This window comes from Monodon monoceros, unplaced genomic scaffold (genome assembly GCF_005190385.1).
Source record: "Monodon monoceros isolate NGI ecotype Baffin Bay Population unplaced genomic scaffold, NGI_Narwhal_1 Super_Scaffold_13, whole genome shotgun sequence".
NCBI lineage: Eukaryota > Metazoa > Chordata > Mammalia > Artiodactyla > Monodontidae > Monodon > Monodon monoceros.
The window spans coordinates 35,626,221-35,646,470 of NW_021703769.1; the positions used below are offsets into that span (position 1 = coordinate 35,626,221).

At 40.5% G+C, this 20,250-nt stretch overlaps 1 protein-coding gene across 3 annotated transcripts in view; it reads left to right on the forward strand.

The window, feature by feature from the left end:
• The window catches only part of PLCB4 (phospholipase C beta 4), a 417,084-nt gene that overhangs the window by 381,276 nt on the left and 15,558 nt on the right, over positions 1-20,250 (forward strand). For all 3 annotated transcript variants that reach the window (XM_029220101.1, XM_029220098.1, XM_029220099.1), the window contains exons 28-34: positions 710-798; positions 1,539-1,689; positions 6,588-6,637; positions 6,784-6,849; positions 16,296-16,411; positions 17,685-17,760; positions 19,499-19,674. In XM_029220101.1, the coding sequence (XP_029075934.1) occupies positions 710-798; positions 1,539-1,689; positions 6,588-6,637; positions 6,784-6,849; positions 16,296-16,411; positions 17,685-17,760; positions 19,499-19,674 (724 nt within the window). The remainder of the gene's footprint in view (positions 1-709; positions 799-1,538; positions 1,690-6,587; positions 6,638-6,783; positions 6,850-16,295; positions 16,412-17,684; positions 17,761-19,498; positions 19,675-20,250) is intronic.

Genomic DNA, 20,250 nt, shown 5'->3' on the forward strand with positions numbered 1-20,250 from the left:
TGTTATGTAAAAGACGCTTTTTTTTTTTTTTTTTGGCCACACCGGGAGGCTCCTGGGATCTTAGTTCCCTGACCAGGGATTGAACCTGGGCCACCACAGTGAAAGCACCAAGTCCTAACCACTGGACTGCCAGGGAATTCTCTAAACGATGAAATCTTGAAATATTTCTCCAGTGTTTTCTCAGCTATAACTTGCACTCACTTTATCTACATAGTACCAAAATTAGCTTTAAATATACATTTTCCTTCTGTATCTAAAAATAAGGCTAGCGCTGGTGGCGTCTACTGTGCTCCAGGTACTTTTTCATTGAATGCTCATAGTGCCTCTGCAGGGTGGGTGGCATTAGTTCTAATTTTCCTATGAAGAAACTGAGGCTGGAAATATTGATCAACTTGTTCAAAGTCACACAAGTAGAGAGACCCCAAGGCAATTCACTTAGCTTGACCTGCCTCCCCATCTTTTTCATTTGGGGAAAAAAAATAAAGGGAAACTAAAAGAAAATCATCTGGCATTTTATTCTTGCCTTTACTTATTTCTTGTTTTCAGCAACTAATTGTGCTTTTCTAACCTTGTCTTATGTCCTAGGAGAAGGTACTTAACAGAAGGCATCACAGGGGTCAGAGATTATAAACAGTTTGTTAGCTGAATTTTCATAGATGTTTTCAGTAAAACAGAGAATTCTCAGCTCAGTGATATTTTTTTCCCCCAGATATTGTGGATGCTTTATCAGATCCAAAGAAATTTCTTTCCATTACGGAAAAGAGAGCAGACCAAATGAGAGCTATGGGCATTGAAACCGTAAGTAGCAATGGTCAATTAAAGACAGCCGAGTTGGGGAAATTTGGTTGTCTAACAGTGATTACAAGAGCAAGACAAAGTAATAAATTAATAGAACAAGTTCAAAAGTGGTTTTTGAAACTGAACTTATCAATTCAACAAAAGAGTTTCAAAGGTCTATGAGGACGTAGCATATTTAATAAAATGTGACCCACTTCCTCACTGTGGCTTCACTCACATCCGGGGATCCTGGCCCCATTAGAAATGAAATGGAAAACATTCATGATGCTTTTAGGAACATTTAGAATATAGGGTGCTTTTGTGAGACACTGAAATACCAGCTAACCTTATTCAGTATATTAGTGAAATTGGCGTTTACTATTGTTTATTTTTTACTAGTCTTGCATCCAACCTTCAATTTCAGTGCACAGTTGTGGTGTTTGCTTCTTTGTTTTTAAAACTTCCCTTACTCCTCAGTTTAGAATTGGAAACGGAAATCTCTCCAGTAGCTGGAAAAAAAGAAGGTATACCCTGCTTGTAAAGGAGCTACATCTGCTTTCCTAGGCTTCATCATTTGTTTCAAGCTTGAGGAAACCATGTGTTTACTCCTGCCAAGCAAAGATCTATTTAAGGAGTAGAGGTTAGGATGCAGAAGGGGAAAAGTTGATGGTACAGACTGGATTCAGTAAAAGGAAGAATGTGCAAGACATTTGAACTTGAGGTGGCATTCATTTGGGTCAGTATAAACATTTCTGTTCCAGAGTGACATCGCCGACGTGCCCAGTGACACATCAAAGAATGACAAGAAAGGGAAAGCCAACACAGCAAAAGCAAGTGTGACCCCTCAGAGCAGCTCAGAGCTCAGGCCCACCACCACAGCCGCCCTGGGAGCTGGCCTGGAGGCCAAGAAAGGTAAAGGAGAGTTGTCTGGGCTCCTTGTCTCTTCTGGTAATTTTAGAATCTTTGATGCAGGTATTTAGAATTGTTAATTTTGCCAATTTTCATGGTTCCATAAATCTCAAGAGCAGCAGGTTTTCTTGTGGGTTGAACAAACAGCTTAATTTCCCTGAGTGGTTAACAGGAAGTCAGTGTTTCATCTGCTAGATCCCCTGCACTGTAGTCATACTGCGTACAAGATTCGTAGATCTAGAAATGTTTACATTTGGTGTCCTTTATGGAAAAAACATTCACAGAGTGAACTTAGCGAACTCATCCCCTCTCTCCTCCAGATACTACCATAGGCATGGGCAGTGAGCTTATGAACCAACAGAATCCTGATTGTTCTGACATTCCTGGATTCCTTTATTGATAATTTCCCCCCATCTGTAGATATTTAGCATCCGTGACTGTTTATTTGTAAAATTATTGATGGGCATCTGAAGGCCAGTTCTGTGTGATTACCTATGAATGAAACGAAAGATCATTACAGGTGGCATTGCAAAGAATTATGTGTCCCGTGTGCTGGTGTGTAGGGGGATAATTGTACTGATTATTTAAAGGGAACTTCCATTCTTATTGTCCAGGCCTCCATTCTGATTGGATGGTCCCCATCCCATATGATAATTAAATATTGTAAATATTCTCCTTGACCTGAATCATTTACTAAATTCATTCTTCTTACTTTAAGAAGAATTTCTGCTTTTCCTAATGGTTTTCTACTCAGTATATATATCTCCCATTTATATGTGAATTCAGCATCTTTGGTATAAGAAGATCAAGTTGTCTGTTTACTTAAATACACACAGTGCTGCAGTTTAAGGTAAGAAATGACAGACTTTCCTTAACCAAAGCAGCATTGTAATTTAGCAGGAAACTAAGTGTGCACTGAGCTTTGTGAAACAAATTAGAGAATGAGATGGCACAAAAGTAGCCCCAGTTGTACTTTGCAACTTGTCTGTTTCTCCCTGGAAAGAATGTGGAACAAGGTAATGATACAGGATTTGGGCGTTCCGTCCAGCACTGGTCGTTCTTAACATCAGCCACCCAGACAGAGATAGAGAGTGGAAAATGGAAGAGTTTTTGTTTAGTTAAAGTTCTTGTGTCATGCCCACCAGTACATAAAGACATTAGTAATTACAGTGAATTAAGTGGCCTGCAAAAGCAGTGTGACTAACTTTCAGAGGACAGAAGTGATCTTAGTTCTAGAAGGGACTATGTTTGTGTTTTGAACTGTTTCACTCCTGGTTCCAAATGAGATTACACAGGAAGGAGCCACTGGAATAAAGCTCTCCCTTTCCCTCGTCCCCTCTGCAGATGCCCTGAGGAAGAGTGTCTAGACACTTTCATTTTGGCCTTTTGTTCAGGAGACTTGGGAGCCTCCTCTAAGTGGCAGTACTCGGTTCTATGAGAAATGCCTTTGCACCTTCAGGGACCTCACATGGCCCGAGGGGTAAGATGGGACAGGCTTCCACCCCTCGGCCAGGCAGTGTTTGTGAGCGCTGACCTCTCAGAAACAAGAGGGAGAGGGCCTCTTCCAGCTGGCGCTCAGAGGAGGCTTAAGGATGATGTCCTAACTGAGCTGGGCCTTGAAATGAAGGTCTGATGTGAACAGGAAGAGAAGGTGGAGGAGCCCAGGAGGAGGCCACATAGGAAGCAGCCAGGGGTAGGAAAGGGGGCAGGGCCAGTCCTGGTCTGGAAAGGATCTGAGACCACCTGAGAATGGGAAATGACATCAGAGGATTTTTTAAAGAAGATTAATACAGTCTTGGCAGAAATATTCTTTAAAAGGAAGGAATGGATGCTAAGGGCAAGTGAAGAATTAGAGTATTTGTGACTCTACTATAACGCTTATCACCTTATATTTATATTATATACTTATTCACATTATATTTATATGACGTGATAACAACCAGAGAAAGCAGTTATTGCTGACAAGACCACCCCTCTGTCATTCAGTGTGTCCCTGGAACGATGCCTAGTAAAGATCTAAAGTCTCTTCTCTTAAGAGGTAAATGGCTGATGAATGAATGAGCCATACTAGTGGCCAGGAGGGCCTGAATTAGACTGGAAGTACTCAGAGGGAAAGGAAGGATGGAAATCAGTTGGTGGCTTGGATATGGGACTTAGGAGGTAACTCAGCGACTTCAAGGTCAGGTCACAGAGAGAGATGGTGCTGCTGAGTGAAGTAGAGAACTCAAGAGGAAGAAAAGCTTTGAGTAAGATGATTCTGGTCCTGGACATCATCAAGTTCAAGCTGTTGGTGGTACATCTGGGTGGAAACATGCAACAGCAGAGCTGTGGTAGGTAAAGAGGAGGGAGAAGGGAGAGAAAGAGAGAGAGTAAATGTGAGAATGCTTAGAAAGATAGCAGGAATGAAAACAAAGAAAAACAGAGAGAGATCTATGTTATAAGAAGAATGAGTTTTGGAAGGTATTGCAGACAGTCCAGAGAAGTTAAGACTGCATAATTACTGTTGGATCAGGGATGCCTGGGTGATGAGAATGGAAACCAGGTTAGAAAAATTGATGATTTAAGATACAAAACGGTTGTTGTGTAGAGCAGTAGCATGTTGGTAGGAACCAGTGAAGAGAAAGAGAAGGAAAATGCAAGAGAGAGCTATATAGTGAAACAGGCTCTGGGGAAGAGCTGAATCAAGAGAAAGGAAACGATCCTGCTGCATAAAGAGGGAAGAGAGGTGTCCTGTCTGAGCCAAGAAGAGAAGTTTCAGGGTGAAAAGGAAGCTGTCAGGGTGGAGCCCGACAGAATTTGCGTGAACATCTGTGAAGGTGAGGAGTCCTGAAGTTCTACATGATTTCTCTTAGACACACAGCCAAATAGCAATAACTGCACCAATGCTGCTTGATTTTCTCTTTAATTTTAAGGATAAAGAATTAAGGAAACTCAACTAGTTGATTTCCAAATTACGGTTTGAGAGAAAACAAGTCATTTTTAATGAGCTGCGTTGATAAAAATATATATATATATACTGAACCTTCAACTAGTCAAAATCTTTGGGGCCCAAATTCACCCCTACTTTCAAACCAGAAGCCTGGAGACCTACACTATCCAATATAGAAACCACTGGCCACATGTGGCTATTTGGGCTTAAAAATCAAAACTTGAGTTCCTCAGGTGCACTGGCCACATTTCAGGTGCTCAAGAGCCACGTGGAACTCGTGGCCATCCACTGGACAGCTCACAGATGGAACATATCCACTCCTATTGGAAGTCCTATTAGACAAGCTGCTTTGGACATATAGATGAAACCAAGCATGTACCAGTTCCTGTTCTGTAGAGTGTGTTTTTTTCCTAACTAACTAAATCATTCACAGGAACTAACACTTTTATAATGTCTTTCTCCAAAGAAGACCAAAGGTTTATGTTTTCACAGGGTCCTGTTAATCAAGATTTCATTGAACAAACACCAAAAAAGAGTCTCATCAGACTAGGTCAAACTCTTAGTATTTGTTAGATCTCCAGAGGACCTTGCATGCCCCCCAATTCTGTGTGTTCATTTTATAGAAGAGAGAAAAGAGACCCAAAGATAGGGAGCTCTTAGTGATGCCAGGATAGACCCCTCTGCCCTGCAGTAAAGCAGGAAATTAGCTTGTGATGTCAGACCTAAGAGATTAGAGAGTAGCCCCATGATCCCTTGACACCCCTATCACAAAATGTTATAGATCAGAAGACTGATTTCTCTCCGCCATGACTCTCCTTTTTTCTGTCCTTACCACGCTCACACTGGGTGTGCACATCTTCTTAAAATGAGTACAGCTGAAAAACAAGAGCCTAGAACTTGACACCTATCTTTCTTGAATATTTCATACCTAGCCTTTGGGATTCTAACGGAAATCAATTATAGTACAGAGGGCACATTCATCTTGTTTGCGTAAGATGAATATCTGCAGTCAAACAGAACATGTTTTGGGATTCGCCTACAAATGTGGTTGCCATGACAACACCAGGCTTAGCATCACTCCAGTAACAGGATGACTTAGTATATTAATCTAGGTCTTCATGACAGCGTCCTGTTCTACGATGGTTTGATTTCATTATTTTCATTATTTTCTGTCTGTTAAAGGCATTTTTGGACTCAGTAGTATATCACTTAAATGCTAAAATTAAATTCAGTTAAAGAAAGTGGCTGAAAAAATGTTTTGTTCTTTGATGATGGTTAAGCTGGGAATAGAGTTGGTAGTTAGTGGACTTATAGGATAAGCCTTCAAATACAAAGATAAAGGTAACTGTAATAGATGCTGCTGTGCCTGGTCTGATCTCCTCTATGGGGTTGGTGTCGCAACCCTCGGTGTCTGGGAATACTGGCTGACTGCAAATCACAGCTGCACTTTTCTCCCTAGAGTTGCCCTCAGGCCATGTGAGTTCTCTTGCCTCGAAAAGGAAGATTCTGTAAAATCTCTGACACCCTTAGCTGAGTGATATGGGGTTACAAAAGTCCAGTTTCCTTACCTCAAACTAGAACAACACCAGAGGGCCGTTTATGCTAAAGAATTTCCTGTAGGATCAGACCTAGGCTGGATTTCAGCTAGAAAGACACTCAAGCTTCTTCCTCTGCCCTATCCTGCTTCTCTCCCACTCTCTAAGGGGTTTCTCCTGAGAGCCTTCCCTTGATAAATCATGTGTACACAAATCCCCTTTTCAGGCTCTGATAGTAGGGAACCTGACCTAAAACAATAAACGTTTCAGGTAAGTGTCTAATTAATTGCTCTCTAATAGGAAACTAAGATGTTTATATCCATAACATTACACGGAAAGCTGCGTCAGCATCTTTAGATGAGATTTCAAAACTGTGAATTTGATATGATCACTTATTCTCTCTCATTTTTAATATACACAGTGACTTTTTGTTTCAGGTATTGAACTGATCCCTCAAGTGAGGATAGAAGATTTAAAGCAGATGAAGGTAAAATTACTCCGTCATTTTGCCAGCACTCTTGTGTTCTGCCTGTTGGTGAAACTGACTTATTTTTGTTTCTCACCAACTGTAATCATTGTGGTAGTACTACACAAACTTATTTGGGATCCTGCCTTTCTTTTTCCCCCCCACAGGCTTACTTGAAGCATTTAAAGAAACAACAGAAGGAGCTCAGTTCTTTAAAGAAGAAACATGCAAAGGTACAGTGTTTTGTGTGGGCAAGCAATATGTGTGTAGTTTTGTTTGCTTGTTTGTGTGTTTTTTCCTTTCATCTCTCTGATGAAACCTCACAGCCAAAAACACTACTTAGAAACTGATACCAGCCAACTGGGCAGAAGGACCTTCATTTTAACTGCTTAGAAATGAAATTTAAAAATAGAATCCATTTGGGATTGGTTGTCACTGATTTGTGATCTGTGTTTCTAACATTTATTTCAAAAGCATAACAAAGCTTCACCCATTTCAAAATTGTTTCATAATTTGACTTTATCTAAACGAGTGGGCTGTCACCTGACTATTGAAAACCAGCGCATAGTCTTAGTCTCTGGGTGCTGAAATTCCCTTAGTCACTGGCAAATAGTTTGCCATACGCGGTGTGTCAGGGGAGATGCTGGCCAGCTCCAAACTTCTCACCCAAGCCACCTAGAGAAAGAGTTTGTCTCACCTTCCCCCCATTATGTAAACTCTGCTTGCTGGCCTACTTACGGAATATAGTTGTTGTTCCTACTTACCCATAAGAAGAGGTCTTTGGACAGTGATCATGAGAAAATCTAAGTTAGCTACAAATTTAAGAGAATAGCAGGAATTCTCACGTAGGTTGAAAAACTTCACAGCACCCAGACGCCATCCTGCTTTCAAGTCTTCCCTCACCAGGAAAAGAGACAAACGTGATATCTTTTTCCTTCCTAAGATGTATCACAACAGCTGCTGCTGCTGGAAGGGTAAATATGTCCTCTTCCATTACGGGTAAGGAGAGCAAGAGAAATTTTAACTTCTTAACTTGAAAGGACTTCTGAATTCTTTTAAGCTCATGTTGCCATCCCACTTCTTTATACCCTGACCCCAGCCTCAAACCAAGGCACAGCCTGCAGAGCTGGACTTGAGTGATGAACCTCTGAGTCACTTCAAATACGAAGATGCAAAGAGTGCAGCCTGGAACTCTGTCATCTCTTTAATGGTTTGTGCTCCTTTGAGAAATTTGGCCTAATCTTGGCCTAGTAACAGTCCCTGTATTATTGGCTTCATGGATTTGCTGATATAGCGGTCACTTCAAAGACTGCTCGAATTTCAGTTCTATTCAGTGGAATTCCTTTCATTGCCCACGTGGGAAACCCGCCACAGATTTTTATAAGTGTGGAGACAGAGCTCAAGTAGGGATTTCCATTTTATTGGTCATTGGCAGCAAGCTGGAATATGGAAAGGGAACAGAAAAGGGAGAGAAAAGGAAATGAGAATGCACTTTCAATGACTTTGGTTATTAGGAATGGAGTTGGTAACCATATGGCAAGGAGTCATCCACCAGATTTTCCTTCTGTTTAAGTTGGATCTCTGTTATTGAGGCAGGCATCTCAATGGCCTTTGGACTGATTGGAAATTTAAACATTTTGGCCTGGGTCTCATTAATATTGAGGCATGACCAGGAAATATACCATGTCTGATAATAATAAGAATAATATACCATCTAGGATTTTTGTATGTGAAGTTATTTTCCAGATGCTGTGCTCAGCACTTTATATTTATTACCTCAGCTTATACTTTCTACCCTATAAGATAAATTCTAAGTCCCCATTGTGCACATGTGGAAGTTAAGATCAGGGAGGTGAAGCCATGTAACTAATGCCCCAGCATTAGAGGGTAGCAGAGCCAATATTTGAACCCAAATTGTCTTCAGTCTGGAACCCATACTCATATTGCATTATTCTGTGAAGGATATTGGATGCTTCAGTAAGTAAACAAGTTCCTGTGTTGCATCCAAGGCAGTGGCAGCACATGGGACAGTATGTAAATCTCCATCTACTTTGGAGAGTGTCAATATACTGGTTACCTGGACAGCTGCTGAGGACGGTTGCACCTTGGTTCCTTAGGACTTAAACTCCATAACACTGAGCAGAATTGTCTGCTGATTCCCTATCTAAACCTTCGAGTTCAGACTGTCTCAGTTCTATTAACAGGCCTATCTGCTTAATCGGAAAAGTGGCAAAGATGGTGTCTTAGTCAGTTTGGGCTGCTATGACAGATTACCATAGACCAGGTGGCTTAAACAACAATTTCTTTCTTACAGTACTGGAGGCTGGAAGTCCAAGGTCAGGGTGCACCAGATTCAGTGTCTGACGAGGGCCCCCTTCCTGGTTTACAGACAGCCTCCTTCTTACTGCTCCTTACATGGTGTGGAGAGCTTTCATCTCTTTCCTGTATCTTCTTATAAGGGCACTAATCCCATTCATGAAAGCTCCACCCTCATGACCTCACCACCTCCCAAAGGCACCCCCTCCAAACACACTGGGGATTAAGGCTTCCACATATGAATTCAGAGTGGGGAGGGATACAAATATTCAGTCAATAGCAAGTGAAAAATTATTTTTCCATGAGAGAATTTAGAGGTAGCTTTGATAGCTCTTCCCCTCTGATGCCACTGAACTTTATTCCTTCCATTTTCTTCACACTTATTGGTGAGGAAATATTAGTATTTAGTAACAAATAAATCCTATATAGCAGAATAGAATCCAAGTTGCCTTCATTTGCAGAAACAACTTCAAGCTTCTTGGAGCCCCACATTCTAATAGAACCAAAACTGAAAAGGAGATTTTAAATCTCCCTAAATCCTACCATCTAAATTTGTGTGGACTTTCGTAACAGCTTTAGTGTACATTTTTTGGAGGAAGCCTTCAAAATGCCTTCAGTCAAGTAACAGAGCCAAATTGCACAGTAAAATATACAGTGCTTGCCTGTTGCTTTTCAGAATGCTTGTTGAAAGCATTTCTTAGCAGGCAAATGCATTTCATGGCTTGTTTTCCATATCCTCATGTACTTCAGAAGTTAAAGTCACAAATGTATAATTATAAGCTTATGATGAATTCCTTCTCCCACATTAAATACACAGGGGGCCCACTTTTCTATTCAACCTGCTTTGGCAGTATAATTTACGAACTCTGAATTCCATAATCTTTTTATATAGAACTACCACTACTAATAAGGCTGACATTTATTTAATGTCACTTTTGTGTTACACATTGTATATACATTCTTAAATTCTCACAATATCCCTGAAACCCAAATGGTATTATCCACATTTTAGACATGAATAAAATGAAATTCAGAGACGTGCCTAGAGCAATATAACTCATTCATGCTGGTTATAATTAAAGTGCTTTTCATCTATTTGAACTGTCCAAAGGCTTTGCAAATAATTATTTTCAAACAGTTAGACCTTTCTCTTTATAAAGTTTCTGTAACTTTTCAGTCTATAGTACTTCCCTAATTCTTTCCACTGTCTCATCTGAGCCAACTTTTAAGATTAAGGGTATATTGGAATATTTACTTGCCCAATATATACTGAGGTCTACTCAACTAATACACTTGCCTTTAAAACTGAAAAAAAGAAACCCTGGTGAAGGAGGTGAGAGGATGTGGTGAATCTATTACCACTGGACCCGCTTAGTGCCTGATCCCATTTGATCTTATTGATCCTAACACTAGTTTTTCTATCTGTCAATACTTTTCAAAAGGTAAAACTAGCTAATATATACATAAGCATTTATTATTTGGTATTCTTATAACAATTATATAAAGGATTATTATAATTATATTAACTTGTATCAGTTAGCTTTTGCTGAGTAACAAACTATCCCCAAATGTAGTGACTAAAAACAGCCACTGTTTATTTAGCCCACAATTTTGCAGCTCAGCTGGATGATGTTCCTGGTCTCATCTGGGTTCACTTGTACATCTGCTGTCACTACCAGTTTGGCAGATGGTGGGCAGATGTGGGGGACTGGCTGACTTTGGAAGGCCTCTGCTTCTGTGGTCTCTCATCTTCAGCAGTAGTCCAGGCTTATTCACATGGTAGGGGTCCCAAGAGACCAAGCCTCAGCTCAGAACTGGCACAGCATCACTTCCACCTCCATCTCTTGGCTACAGCAGGTCACAAGGCTGTCCCAGTTTCAAGGGATGAGGACTCTACTTCTTGGCAGGAGGAACCACAAAGTCAGGTTGCAAAGGGGATTGGATACAGAAAGAGAAATCATTGTGGCCCTTTTTGCAAACAGTCTACCAACCATTTGCCAGATGAGATAATTTACACTTAAAAGAAACACAGCTTGACTAAATCACCTAGCTTTTAAATGGTGGAGCCAAGCTTTGGACCAAATTCTATTGGACTCCAGAACTCAAGCTCTTCATCACTGTATTGGGTTGCCTCTGAGTTTTCCCACATTAGTTTTTATTTCCACACATCTTGATGGTCTTAGTGAAAGGTTTTTAAGAGCAGTCATGAGTCTACAGGGCACAGATATCTTGGCATCCTTTGGGACTGCTTTTTCAACACATGATCCTTGGGCCAAGAACTGGAGGCTTCATAGAACTGCATATTCTTGTGCCCACTGGAGACTTTGTTATCATCTCCAAGGAGAAATCTAGGAAATACATTTTAAATAAGCTCCTCTCCTATGCACATTAATTTTGAAAACTGTTTCTTTAGGAATATTATTTAGCACTCTTTACTGTTCCTCAGTGAAAACCCCACTAAAGGCCTGTAAGATGCAGAGCAGGCCTCCCTGAAAAATGGGTTTTGCCCTGTTGTCAAGCAATAGTAAGGATTAACTACCCCAGCCTTTCTGTGAAACAACATTTATATAACCCTCTCTAACAGTTATGGTGCTACCTAAGATGGGGCTAAGGTTTGCTACCTCAAAGCTCTGGGTTATAAAATAACCTACAGAGGAGGGAAGGTAGCCTATGCTATACCTTCCAATCACAGCACCCATGGGTCAACCATGGCACATGGTAGCCAAAAGCAGAGACCAGTACTCAGTCCATGTTCAGTGACTCTAGGGCACTCTCAGCTATTACATACCAGCCTGAGTAAATCATGCCACTTCTCAGAAAGGGAAGCAGAGAATGTGGTTTACTTAACCTAGTGGCTTAAGAAATGTATGGTCCATAAGAGAGCTTATTTCCAAACTTAAAGTTTAGCTGCAGGATGGAGAAGGAATAGTGATATGACAATGAGGATCTACCATATATGAAAGTGAGCCAAAGAAATAGTTGTGAGATCTGCTGTTAGGACAGTAAGAAGAAAAGATAGGTACTGACCATTTGAGCCCCAAATGGGATCGAAATGCTAGCCAACATGGCTAGTTTTCGGAAAATGGCAATGGTCAATTGCTTTTGATCCTCTGAATGCGGTTGACAGTCAAACTTCTACTTGTCTCTCACTTTCTCAATTTGAAATGGAAACTAGTGGACTGCTTTTCAAGTGTCCATTAGATGAGACACAGAAAGAGCAGAACTAAGCAACCGCGATCCCACACTAGCGCAGGGCTCATCTGGGTCCAGAGCTAGGGTTGCTTTCATTAAAAGACAAGCATGCTTTTCAATTGTCAGATGTGGTCCAATCCTTAGAGCAAAAAAGTTAAACCCAAAGTTAAGTAAATATCCCCAATAACACATTAGAAGAAGAATTCCAGCTCAAATGAGGTAAAAGAAGTAGATGAAGGAAGTTGGCCCCATGTAGAAAACGGGGAGCACTCATTCTTGTCCAAAGGGCAAGTCAGACTCAGTTCCTACCATTGGTCTGAGTCTGAGGTCTTCCCACCTTGAGAGTCTGTGGGCCAGCTTCATTCTCTAAAGGAGAATCACAGAACCTGAAATCTTAAATGAATTTCCTCTTCTTTTAATATTGGCCACTAATTCAGTCTTTTTCTGAAACACCATGTCGGCAAAAAAAAAAAAAGCAGTAACAAAAACTGAATGCATCCCTTGGACCACCAGTTTGCAGCATCATCACTAGATGAGTCAAATAAAATGCCTGAGAATCTGACTAAAATTTGGCATTTCAGTAAAGCTGCTAATGGAAAATATGCTCTTTGCTATGCAAGCAGTTTTGCTGATAATAAACACCAAGACTACTGTTAAACTCATCAAATGTAATTCGTGGTAAGAAGTCAGTAACAGACCTACAACTCTGTCATGAAGTAGAAATGGGCAGAGACACAGCAACCACCCACAAAGGCAGCTTACTGGTAATCTCAGAGGTGCGTGCTGAGCAAACGCGACTTACTCAGATGTTTCAGTATCATCTGTGGCGTGAGAATTTATGCCCAGAGTCACATCAGCCACAAGAATGAATTGCAGCAGAAGTTTTTCCCAGAAGAAGCTGAATTTACTCTTAATGTTTTTTTTTCCACTGAGCAAATAGATATACTGTAGTTTTTGAGGTTACTATTGATTTTTTTTTTCCTTTAGCAGTTGATGGTGGTAGACAGTTCTTTTTTTCTTATTGGAGTATAGTTGATTTACAATGTTGTGTTAGTTTCAGGTGTACAGCAATGTGAATCAATTATACATATACATATATAGAGCAGGTACTCTTAACTTTGATAGAAATATATACAAATCCTGCTAAAAGCCATACATTAATTTCCCCAAAATGTCCCAATTAAGATAGACTTTTAAGTCAACATATTTAATTTTGGTACTCTTGACCTGAAAGAATGAAAAAGGACTTATCTCTTCCATAGGGTCTCATGACTCAGTTAAGGACCAAAAGAATAAAATCAATGATAGTTTTTTTGTGTTTAGTATAAATAGGCTTAGAGATAATTTCCTGGCTCCTCTAGTTTGTACAACAGGAAGCTGAGGCTTGAGCCCACCGCCATGCCCATCAAGTGATGATCAGTAATTAGGTCCCCATTTCTTTGTGAAAGGGGAAGTGTTGTCTGGGAACCAGATTATCCCAAAACTTCAATACCTGCTACCTACCACGCAGGGATAGTTTTGAGCACAGAGAAGAAACACAAGAGATAATTTTTCAAGGTGAGCTTTCTTGTTATGTGTATTCATTGTAATCATTTTAATTCAATATGCTTCTAATTTTTTAAAATTCTATATACATTAGGTAACTTGCAGCTCATAACCATGAATTAGGTTGGGCAAACAAGGTCCTGTTCAGTTTTCTAATAAAGAAATTGAAGCCTGGAAAGATTTATGTTTGTTACACAAGGCCACTAGGATGAGCTGGGACCAGAATCCAAGTCCTCCTACTGCTTTTCCATGCTAATTTTTTTAATTCATGCAACAAATATTTACTGAATCTACTTTGTACCAAGCATTGGGCCGTGTAGTGGTGAAAAAAAGAGGTTTTCCCTGCCCTTGTAGAGCATATCTTATATACTTGAAGCCATCATGAATGCCTTATGGTACAAACACCCTCATTCCTCATATCTTAATTGGGTTAATTAAGGTTCACCAGAATACTTCCTTAAGCAATAGTCTATGTCAGCTTACTTCCAATCCTCAGAGCCTCTTTTTTTTTCCCTTTTCTTGTGCTGCGCTAGAATATTTAAAGAAACAATCTTCTCCACCCTCCTTCCAATGATATTTGCAAGAGACATAGGAATGTGGCACCTCTGAAATGTTTTATTCTAGACTTGCATACAGCCCCTTATTTGCCCAGGAAAATTAATACATGTGCCAGACAGGCATGATGATTACTAAATCTTAGAAGGGAGGCTAGTAGTAGGGTGATTTAGTGGGTTTTTTTCCCCATGACAATGCAAGAGTAGCTAAATCCATTTAAATAAGGATACATCGACGTGTCAATCTATTCCTGCGGCAGTAGGTTAAGCTTGGAGGAAAAGTTTATTGATTTAACTTCTCAGGCTGTTCTCCCTTCTCCCAGGTCACTCTCTGCATGTTTTCATGAGTACTGAATAATATAAGTAGGTTTGTATGTAATTGTATTTTGAATAAGGTATAACAGGCATTTGAAATATGATTTCTCTTATATTTAATCCTAACAACCCTTTGAAGTAGGCAACAATCTCCCAATTATAAAGATTGAAGAAGGTATCACTCTCCCAATTATAAAGATGAACAGACTGAGAGGGTAAGTAGCTTGTCCTAAGACCTGAGACTGTCCATGTCTTTAACCCAATGCAGAACCCCTTGTTTATAACACAAAAGGGCACAGATATTGGTAACAGGACTGGATTTATGAGGTGTTCCAGGTTACCACAAATTAAGCAGGACATTGTTACCTATAATTCCCTAACCCCAAATCCAGGGGAAGGTAACATCACCTCAGAGCACTCATTGTCCCTGTTATCAGGTCCTATTCCTAGAACCTTCCTGCCTAGCACCACCTTCCTCCATGCCTTCTCCCAGAGGCATTTATTCACTGGACAGGAATGCTGAGACCATGTGCACCAATGCGTTTCTGAAGAATTTATATATAAATGAACTGTAAATCAAGTCCTGTGTTAACCTGCTAACAGTATTGGGAAATTAAGAAAATCTTGGGAAAGTTCAAAATCCCTCCCCCATTTATATTTTATGAAATCTTTTAAGATATCCATGAATTAGGTTAAAGGTGAGCCTACCTTAGGAAGAAAATTAAATGTAAAATAATTAAGTCACTCACTTTTGTTACTCACTTAAAAAAATAAGCAAAAGGAAACATGACCATGAGGGTAGTTATATAACCTGAGCAAAGTCTATCCATTCCAGACTTCAGTATCATCTCATTTCTCTAAGTTTCTCAAGAGTAAGACTAGGATACAACATCAAGCATCATCTTAGAGTGGATATTACTGATTGAACTGTTTTCCTCTATGATTAGGGGCTGATCAGCTAAAGAAATCTGATTTCAGTTAAGTCCCTGGCTGTGACCAAATTATCAGGAAGAAATAATGTTTATAAAGAAATACTTATTTTCAAAGCATTGCAGCCCCATTTTCAGTGATTGAAGGAAGCAGATGGAGAAATATTTTAACTATCTGTAAAGCTGAAGGCCAGGGTTCCTCAACGTTCTGTCATCCTTGTGAGTGCATCTAGATTAGGAAGCTGGCAAAAATATCAATTGATGAGGATTCAAAATGAGCTGAGATTGACAACCACAGTGGAGGTTCTCACTGTGTAATGATGGTATTCAAGACCTTCCAAAAAGTGTCCGGTGTTTAGAAGCCATGCCACATAATGAATAGTTATATTCAGCATGTAAAAGAGAATAAATATGGTAGCTGAACTTGGGTTTTTGGGACTAGGTTGTAGAAGGGGCAGTGGACTCATTAGATGACTCAGCAGAACAAAGATGGATGGGTGGCAGTTCTATGGAGACATCTATGTGCAGAAGAAAGAACTTTGGGATGATTGGTGTTGCCCAGCAGTGGGCAGGGCTGCCTTTTGAGGTGGGCATATTCAATGGACTGAGACTGGAAGCCCACTTGTTGGAGAGACCTTATGGGAATACAAGAAACTCTTGGGTCGGGTGGGAGATTGGAAGTCTTTCCAGCTCCCAGACTCAGTTACTCCTTGATTTTCAAACCAAGACTCTGAAAGAGCTGTTGAAAATTATGCCAGCCCAACATGGGAGAAAGTTTACCAGCTACACTACAGGTCTAACTCATCACTACAAATTCTTCTCGTTCAGGAGCACAGTACCATGCAGAAGCTACATTGCACACAAGTTGACAAAATTGTGGCGCAGTATGACAAGGAGAAGTCAACTCATGAGAAAATCCTAGAGAAGGCAATGAAGAAGAAGGGGTAAATGCTGTTTATGTCCTTCTGGAGGCTGTTTGCCTTTTTATGTTTTGTCTTTTCCCACAGTTCAACTGCCTGTTTAGGCCAAGGAAGAACTTAGTCTTAACTGTGTTTTTCATCATTAACAATGATTCCTGGAAAATAAGCGACTCACTCAGCTGAAGGGAGTGACTGAAGTGGAAAAGAAGAGCTTTATTCAAGTTCTGCAGCTGTTGGTTAATGAAGTAATAACTGTGTCTTTCATGGTACCTTTAAGGTGAATGGGGGTCGAGGGGGAGAAGGAAGGACAAATTACAGTTGGAAAAATTCCAGAAATCATTTTGCATTGCTAGGTAATAAATAATAAGGTTGATACACTCAAGGAAAAAAACGCAATTTTGATGTTTAATATTACAAGAATCCTTAGCTTATACCAACAGATGAAACTGTTGAATAAAACCTATCACTGCATTTACCTTGAAAGATTTTATCTATTGATAGAATTAAGCTGGGGGAATGTTTCTGTGATGCTGCAAGCTCACTGAATAACAGAGCAGGAGGGAAACACACTCAGTGCCAGCCATGGAGAAGTGATAAGTTGGATGTTTAGAATGTGCCTCTCAGAGACACTCTCTATTAATAATATGATGAAGCACTCTGACTTAGGCCATAATAAATCAGAGCATATATGCTGAAGGCAGAAGCTCAGGACCTATTCTGGTTTCAGCAATGATATGGATATTCCAAAAGGAAAAATTAATCACTGAAATAAGCAGTAATAGTTGCTGGGCAATTGCCTAGTATATATTTCCTACTCACAATAGAGTAAGAAGCAAAAATTACCCTGCACTGCCAAGAAATGCTATTTTTCTCCCTTGCTGGCATGTGTCAAAGACAAAAATCTGGCTTTACAACCAAAGTGGAAGAATTGAAAACTCGTTTCAAGGCTGAGGTCCTATTTTTCAGTTCTCATCCTAAATAGTGTATTATTGAATAAATAAAAAATAGCTTGAAGAAAAGCAGGAACCAAAATGGAAACTCTGACAACAAACCTTTAACAATGAGATAATTGTTAGGTCTGAAATGTCTCTTTGTGTAGTGGTTGAATTGAGTAATCACGATACAGATATTTTGTAAGGTGTGCATCTATTACTGGAAGAACCGAGGCTGCCCAGTGAGCCATGGCGTCTCATGTTTGATGAACAAATTGTCTTCATTGGAAGGCTTTAGAGCAAAGGTTCCTGGGAGAGGAAAGATATCTAATGCTTGGCATGCATTTGTGGTTTTCCATTTTCAGGGGAAGTAATTGTCTCGAAATGAAGAAAGAAACAGAAATTAAAATTCAGACGCTGACATCAGATCACAAATCTAAGGTAAGAAAATACCTATTTTTACAGCAGCAACTGCAGAAGATACTGTGTAATTTTTTAGAAGCTGCACCCAGTTTAAATCAGAAATAACAGTAGCCTGGGGCTGGTCTGGGCTCACTGGCTTGGAGAAGAGCCATTTCATGGAACACCTTTTCCTTAATTTGTAAACATATGCTCACAATATCTATGTTGTCTGCCTCAGAGACATCAAGGGAAACAACTAAAAGGAAATAGTGTATAAAATACAGAATATGATTCCCTATAGAAGTAACATTGATCATAGGACAGAAAACCACCCACCTTGAGGGTTCAGTAGCTCTTTGATACTTATTCCGTCCTAACTTTGCTGTGGAAGTTTGGGATGGGAAAAAATCCAGAGCTGAGATTCTAGGAGATGAGCCTAATTACTTGGATTCCCCCAAAGATGCAAGAAAATAGTTTAGGGGACATTAATTAAGATTATGGACATTTTGGAGAGCTGAGCACCAAGGTGCCATCAAGAACATAAATAATTATAATTATAATAATTATAAAAGAAAAGAAACTGTGAAAGAAAGTTTCCAACTATAGCTTTTGGTCAAACCAGCCAGCCTCCGTATGTCTACATGCAGCTCTGTCATCCAGCCAGCAACCCTGCCACACACCTGGGCCAACCGGGCATCCAAGCCAAAGTTCTCTTTGGTGCTGTGTATTTTGTGTCCACTCTGCCATGCAGTCTGTAGAGGCAGTAAGCTGTGTATCTTTAAGAGTTGTTCCCCACTCTCTCTTTCTCCCTTCTTAACTGGAATATGTGAGAATTAACAACTATGCAACATGCCATGATTTTTAAATGCTTTGCATAAATAGGAAAACAGAAATGTTGGCCACCATATCAATTTGCTTTTGCTGCATGAAACACCATGCCGAAATTTAGTGGCGTAAGACAGCTACCATGTATTAGCTCACAATTCAGTGGGTTAGAATTTGGGCTATACTCCACTGGACAGTTCTGATTTTGGCTGGGCGCATGTGTGTGTCAACAGTCAGCTGGGATTGATAGCCTCACTCAGCGCTCTGGTGGGTAGCTGACTGCTGGTTGTTTTTTCCTACATGACCTCTCATCCTCCAGCAGGCTAGCACAGGCTTTACCACAGGTTAGCCTCAGGGTTCCAGGCATAGAAAAAGGATAAGTACTTTCCAAGCTTCTGCTTGTATCACATTTGCTACTGTCTTGTGGCTAAAGCAAGTCACAGGTCAGCCAGATTCAAGGAGGTGGAGAAAGAGAATCTAGCTATTGATGAGCTGTAAAACCACAGTGTGAAGAGCAGGGATACTCTTTGCAGGAGAAGACTTTCTACCCCAGCATCTGTTCAAATGACACAATAAGTCATGATCCAGGAATAAGAGAACACAGCTGTCTATTCAGATCTGTGGCCTTGTGGAAGTGAAGCTGGAAAAATATAAGGTGATGAAGAGAATTCTGATAGAATTGGTAAAGGAGCCCAAAGTGTGGGCGAGTTAGGCAGTTGAAATAACGAGTCATGATTAAGTATTTAGAGCCAAAGTGTTTGCTCTATTTTAATAAGCAATGACTTCCTGATTCCCACTGATTAGTACATATTTTTGCAGGTTATATGGGTGTCTACTGATTGACCAAGTAAATTGGTGGGAGGGATCTGAAATGCATGGCTAATATTGTGCTTTCAGTTCCTACCTGACCTGTGAGAATTCCAAGTGGCACCACCCCCTTTTCCCCACGCAGGTCAAGGAGATCGTGGCGCAGCACACAAAAGAGTGGTCAGACATGATCAACACTCACAGTGCAGAGGAGCAGGAGATCCGGGATCTGCACCTCAGCCAGCAGTGCGAGCTACTCAAAAAGCTCCTGATCAACGCCCACGAGCAGCAGACCCTGCAGTTGAAACTGTCCCATGACAGGTGGGAGAGTTAGCTCCAGAAGACACTCCCAATTTTTACGAAAGACTAGTTTTGTGGTGTGTGTGTGTGTGTGTGTGTGTGTATGCACCTGTCAAGGTAGTAAGGAAAATCAACTTGACATACAACATTGAGCTTTTACATATATCCTATGGTACAGTTGACGTGAGCAAGAGGAACTATGAGAAATGGCCTCTGCCATCAAACGGCTTCCAAGCGTTGGCAAGATCTCACACTCCCAGGACAAATTAAGTCACGTTACAAGTAGCGTATGATACATACTAAAACGTGTCACAGGCTCTACCGCCTCCAAGTGGTCCCAGATGCTTCATAGAATGATAGGGCTGGAGGCGGCCTTTGAAAAATGATCTGGAGCCTCTTGGAAGAGAAGACATAGAAGGAGATAAAGACCAAGCAGTTGAGCTCCTAGAGGGATTGGTTCTGATCACTCAGAGGTACCTGAGGAAAGACCCTTGTTTCCGCTGTCTGGACTTCTATGAGTTCTAGAAAAGCAGGCCTGATCAAGAAACAGCAAAAAGTATCTGTTTACTTTGGTCTCACCCCATTTCAGCAAATCGC